At 43.2% G+C, this 6,574-nt stretch overlaps 1 protein-coding gene across 1 annotated transcript in view; it reads left to right on the forward strand.

Annotated features, from left to right (window-relative positions):
- STAB2 (stabilin 2) overlaps positions 1–6,574 on the forward strand; it is a 169,233-nt gene that overhangs the window by 20,217 nt on the left and 142,442 nt on the right. The window contains exons 4-5 of the mRNA XM_017540297.2: positions 2,317–2,402; positions 3,597–3,666. Of these exons, the coding sequence (XP_017395786.1) occupies positions 2,317–2,402; positions 3,597–3,666 (156 nt within the window). The remainder of the gene's footprint in view (positions 1–2,316; positions 2,403–3,596; positions 3,667–6,574) is intronic.

Raw genomic sequence — 6,574 nt, forward strand, 5'->3', positions numbered from 1 at the left:
AGTGCTTAGAAGTCTCTTTCTTCAAGAACTGCTTCTGTGGTCTGAATGTTTGTCTCCCTCCAAAATTCATATGTTCATACCTAATCCCCAGTGTGATAGTCTTTGGGAGGTGATTAGGTCATAAGACAGAGCTCTTATCAATGGGATTAGTGCCCTTATAAAGGAGACCCCAGAGAGCTCCCTCGCCCCTTTCACCATGTGAAGACACAGTGAGAAGCCACCATCTGTGAACCAGGAAACAGGCCCTCACCACACACAGAACCTGCCAGCACTTTGATAGTAGACTTCCCAGCCTCTGGAACTGTGAGAAATAAACTTCTGTTGTTTATAAGCCACCCAGTCTAAGCCATTTTGTTATAGAAGCCTGAATCGATGAAGACCACTGCTTTTTTATTTTCCATGGATGCTGATTTCACATGCCACAGGGAAGACGTGTGGCAGAATAAGCTGTGGCCCAGGAGAGCTTATGGAAAAGGTCTTATGTGACAGGGGTGGGAGGGAAGGAAGGACGGGAAGGTGTAGGGGAAGGGTAAGTGTGTCTGTCATTACCTCTTGCCAGCTGGGTGACTTTGGGCAAGTCACTTAACGACTCTGTGCCTGTTTCCTCATCTAGAAAGCAGGGCTAAAACTAAAGATTTAACTTCAGGGGATTGCTATGTGTTATAAACAAATGCATCCTTTATTATTATTGATATGGCTTGGCTCTGTGTCCCCACCCAAATCTCACCTTGAATTGTAACAATTCTCACCTGTTGAGGGAGGGACCCGATGGGAGGTAATTGAATTGTGGGGGTGGGTCTTTCCCATGCTGTTCTCATGATAGTGAATAAGTCCCATGAGATCTGCTAGTTTTACAAAGGGGAGTTCCCCTGCACATGCCCTCTTGCCTGCTGCCATGTAAGACGTCACTTTGCTTATCCTTCGCGTTCTGCTATAATCGTGAGGCCTCCCCAGAGATGTGGAGCTGTGAGTCCATTAAATCTTTTTCCTTTATAAATTACCCAGTTTCCGGCATGTCTTTATTAGCAGCATGAGAATGAACTAATACAATTATCTATAACGTTCTGTCTTGTGGAAGGCACTTACCTTGCTAACTTAAATGTGGGATAATATTTTATCTTGCCTCATTCACACAGACACGTTTCATGGTCATCTGCATGGTTTCTGCAGGTCCAGCTTTCTTATTTAAACAGTCAGATCTCATCCAAATTGGCATTAAACCCATTTCAACTCAGCACTCAAGAGTGTAGAACAACAGCAATTCTAAAAAGAAACAGAATTTATTTTCATCCTCATCACAATAGTACCTCACACTTCTGTCACTTACCGTAATTTTTAATTCTCTATTTGATTCTGAGCTTTGGAATATCTGGCTTTCTAGCTAATTGTCCCCCTGCCCCAACATGAAATATAATGCTTGGCACATATTAGGGTATTCCCTGAATGTTTTGTGAATGTGAAATCCTCTAATAAATGTCCATAAAAGCTCCAATTCTTGTCTAGAATATCACACAAGTACAAAATTCTATGCATGTTAGGAATCAGCTTCTGAATAAAATCTGAATTCCTTTGCTTACCCTACTAGGCACTTCATTAATTGTCCCCAACTGTCCTATTTTACCTCATCAGCACCCTGACTCTCACACCCCAGCTCCCAAGTCCCAGCCCTGCCAAACTCTATCATTCCCAGAACAGGTCATGCCCTTTTACAATTCTAAGACGTTGTAGTTGCTATTGCCTCTTCCTGAAAACATCTTTTCAAGCATAACCAACTCCTACCACACCTTCAAAAACCCCATTTAGACAACTCAGTCTCAGGGATGTCTCTCCACTCCCGAAGGCAGCATCAATAGCACCCTCCTCTGGACTCCCTCAATACCCTGTCTAGCACACAAGAGGCCCGGCTGCAGTCATGCCAAGGGCTGATTACAACTTATAAACTTATATTTGCAACTTGTAAACTGTGAGACCTTGGGTGAGTATATGCGACCTCTCTGAAATTGTCTTTCGTCTGCTAACCAGCACCAATAGCAACCACCTCTGAGGGTTGCCATTGGAATTGTAAAGCGAATAGCAAATGCTCAAGAAATGGTAGACAATGTGATGCTTTCTAATACAGCACATGACCACATTGCAATTCACCTGTGTATACTCCTGCCTCTTCTGTAAAACCCTGGATGACACCAACAGGTTCTGCAATTTCTTATCCCTGGCAACTAGTACACTAACTGGCTCATAGCAGGTGCTTAAGTGCATCCTTGCAGAGTGCTTCTGTTCAGTCATGAATGAATACATCTGAGCTGTTTGATTCCCTAGAGTGCCCAGGCGGAGCGGGGTCCCCCTGCAATGGCAGGGGCAGTTGTGCTGAAGGCATGGAAGGAAATGGAACCTGTTCCTGCCAAGTAAGTTCGAAAATGTGTTCTTCTTCTCCTGGATTCTGTTCCCCATCTTCTGGCCTGTTGATCCTCCTGAAACACACACATGCGCACACACACGCACATATGTACACACACACACATGTGCACACACACACACAGCAAAGTTCTTAAAAGGTAGAGCTATTCATTTCTTTAAACTGTGCAATTTGCAACAAAATGGCCATTTAGAGCCTGGGGACCTTTAGGATAGTCAATTAACTGCTCAGTTGTAAGCATACCCACTTGTAAAAATGAGTTTGAAACAATATCTATGTAATCACATTTGTTGAAAAAGTAAAATACTATATGTGAAAATACTTTATGACACTATACAAGACTGTAGAAATTGCTGTCATTGTTAATATTAATAATCACTGTTAGCAGATGACCCTTAGGTGCTATCCTCTGCATCCTCTGTGAACTGCTAGTTTTACCAGTTCAAGATTTTCTTTTAGCAGTTGAAGATTTTCTTCCTTATCTCATGAAAGTGACTTTGTGCAAGTTTCAAGCCCAATGGGGTTTAAAAAAAAAAAAAAAACCCTTTGGAAAAGGATTGAGCTCAACTGTCTTCAGAAATGCAAAACTGAGACGAGGCAGGTGGCTCATGCCTATAATCCCAGCACTTTGGGAGGCTGAGACGGGCAGTTCACTTGAGGTCAGGAGTTCGAGGCCAGGCTAGCCAACATGGTAAAACCCTGTCTCTACTAAAAATACAAAAATTAGCTGGATGCAGTGGTGTGTGCCTGTAATCCCAGCTACTTGGGAGGCTAAAGCAGGAGAACCCAGGAGGCAGAGCTTGCAGTGAGCTGAGATCATGCCACTGCACTTCAGCCTGGTCGATAGAGACTCAGTCTCCAAAAAAAAAAATTTAAAAAAAAGCAAAACTGAAAGGATTTTCCTTTCACTCTTGGTTGAAGTCAGGATATGGCTGCTAGCACTTGCTATTATCTAATTATATCTTTGGACTGACAAAGCAGCTTTCTCCTACAGAGCTTTAGACCCTTAGTAAAAAATGACACAGGGATTAATGTATGCATGATAACACAAATAAACAGAAAGAAGGAAAGGCACAGAGGGAAGAGATATTTGAGAAACAAATGCTGAGTTGGAAATTCAAAGCCCTCCTGGGTCCCATGGGTCACCTTGGGTCTAATGTCAGCCACCTGGGGTGTTTTGCAGGAAGGGTTTGGTGGAACAGCCTGTGAAACCTGTGCTAATGACAACTTATTTGGACCCAACTGTTCAGCAGGTATGTCTGATTTTTGTTTAATACCACATTTGTAAGGGCTGACAGTCCTTGGGAAAGATTGCTCCTTGATGAATAGTTACGTGTGACAAAAGAAAAACTTCAGCAGAAGTAAATTTAAAAGAGTTTAATTGAGCAATAAACGATTTGTGAATCAGGCAGTTCCCAGGATCACAGCAGATTCACAGAGACTCCAGTGAAGCCATGTGGTGGAAGAAGATTTATAGACAAAAAAAGGGAAATGACATAGAGAAATTGGAAGTGAGGTACAGAACGGCTAGGTTGGTTACAGCTTGGCATTTTCCTTAATTGAACACAGTGTGAACATTCAGCAGTATATGAATGATTGAAGTATGGCTGCTGGGATTGGCCAAGACTCAGCTATTGTTACAGGTGCATACTACTAAGTTAGGTTTTCAATCTTGTCTACCTATTAAGCTAGGTTGCAGTTCGTCCTCAAGGACTCAAATATGCAAGTACAGAGTCCTTATCAAGCTATGATTAGTTCACTTTAACATGTGTAACCAAGTCTACACAGGGAAAACAAAAAGTTAAAAACAAAGCTGTTAAATGCGGTCATTGGAAACAGAGATGGTGTTTCCTGCGGTTCTCAGCCCTAGCGTGTGCAGTCAGCTATTCCCCAGAAATACTTCCAGGCATCCTCATGATTCCCTCTCCCAGGCTCTAGGATTCCACCACTGCCTGTTCCTTGCCTGCCCAGCTTTTCTCTGGGATCTTTCTGGATCCTGGTCTCAGTATAGCTCTTCAGGCTTCCAATTCTACCGTGAGCCCCACCGAATTCTAATGGCTCCCTTCCTTTTGTGAGTTCACAAATAATTCCCTAAAGGGGTCAGAGATTGTTGCTCCACATTAAAGAAACAAGCTTGAGACTGGCTTGTTCACCCTCTTATTTTTGGCTGCCCCTAGAAATAGACTCTGAGATAGGGATTTGCATAACGAGTAGTTACTTTGTGTGAATGGTGATCCCAGGAAACACTAGGATGTGAGGAAATAATATAGGTAATAAAGGGGAAATAAACAGCATCTTATTAAGCCAGGTGCCACTGTGGACTGCTGGAGACTGATGCCCCAGGGAGCTCAGGGGGTCTGTGCAGAACACACAGCTCAGTCATCTTACCCAAGAGGAGAGGGAGCCACAGCGTGGTAGGCAGAATAATGGCTCCCTGAAGATGTCCATATTCATATCCTAGCACCTGGGAATACGTTACCTTACATGGCAAAGATAAATTAAGGTAGCAAATAGAATTAAGATTGCTAATCAGCTGACATTAAGATAAGAGATTACCCTGGGTTATCTGGGAAGGCCCAGTGTTCATCACAAGAGTCCTTAAGGACGGAGAAGGGAGGCAGAAGAGGAGTGTCAGAGTTACGCGATATGAGAAAAACTCGATCAGCTCATTTCTGGCTTTGAAGAAGGAAAAGCCACGAGCCAAGGAATATGGGTGGCCTCTCACGGCTGAAAAAAGCAAGGAAACATGTTCTCCCCAGTCTCCAAAAAAGAGCACAAGGCTGCCAACACCTTGATTTTAGCACAGTGATTTTGGATTTCTGATCTTCAGAAATGTAAGACAATAACTTTGTGTTGTTTTAAGACACTATGTTTGCAGCAATGTGTTACAGCAGTGACTGGGAGTTAATACACATAGCCAAGTGGGGAGAGTTTTTCACTCCCTGCCACTTAGAGTGCGTAGGGAGCACCCAGGCTGAGCGCCCATCCTAAGGTTCACGCAAAACCCTCAGGCTAAGAGCTGTGGATACTGGAAGTTAGCTGGAAGGCTCACATTCGCAGTCAGTAAGGTCTAAAGAACGTGAGTGTGGTAGAAACGGTGGCTGCTAGATCCACATCTCCCAAAAGGGGATACATTGGGTAGCTTTTTGCCAACACCACTTGGGCTCTGACTTTCATGGAAAAATTAAACTCAGTAGACGCTGCTTCACTTCAAATATTTTTTGCAAGTAAACCTATGCACACACAACACATCCCACCCCCACAAGTTTGCATGCTCTGTAATAAATTTGATCTGCAATTGCAGAGGTATTGCCTTGTTCTAATCCATAAGGTCTTCTTAGGCAGGTGCTGTGCTATCTTTATCTCTAGTACCTCTACCTGCTGCCTGCCTGGTAGACACTCACTACACTGTTGTTGGATGAATAAATGAGTGAATGAGTATATGAATAGACGAATCAATGAATGAATTATCTAGTTTGCTCCAGTGATGTTCTCCTGATCCAGAAGCATGGTTTTAGAACCCAGGCTTTGGACTCAGACAAGGTTTCTAGGACTACTAATCATGGAAATATAGATAAGTTTATGAAGTATGCTATCTGTGCCTTCATCTGTAAAGATAGAAATAATATTGAGCCACTGCACTCCAGCCTGGTGACAGAGTAAGACTCCATCTAAAAAAAAAAAGAAAGAAAGAAAGAAAGAAATAATATTGCCTGCTTTAGAGAGGATTTCATGAGATAACAAGTGCATAATAAATGTTACTATTATTATTACCTATGACTCCCTAGCATCTCCTAATCATAAGTGTCTCTTCACCCACCATTCCGTAAGAGATTATTTCATAAGGCTGTTAGCAAAAGCAAATTTAAAACAGATACTGGGGCTGGGCTCAGTGGCTCACGCCTGTGATCCCAGCACTTTGGGAGGCTAAGGCTGGATCCATTGAGGTCAGGAGTTTGAGACCTGCCTGACCAACATGGTGAAACCTCATCTCTACTAAAAATACAAAACTTTGCTGTGTGCGGTGGCACACACCTGTAATCCCAACTACTCGGGAGGCTGAGGCATGAGAATTACTTGAACCTGGGAGGCGGAGGTTGCAGTGAGCTGAGATCATGCCACTGCATTCCAGCCTGGGCAACAGAACAAGACTCCATCTCA

Source organism: Cebus imitator, unplaced genomic scaffold, assembly GCF_001604975.1.
Source record: "Cebus imitator isolate Cc_AM_T3 unplaced genomic scaffold, Cebus_imitator-1.0 Scaffold8, whole genome shotgun sequence".
Classification (NCBI taxonomy): domain Eukaryota; kingdom Metazoa; phylum Chordata; class Mammalia; order Primates; family Cebidae; genus Cebus; species Cebus imitator.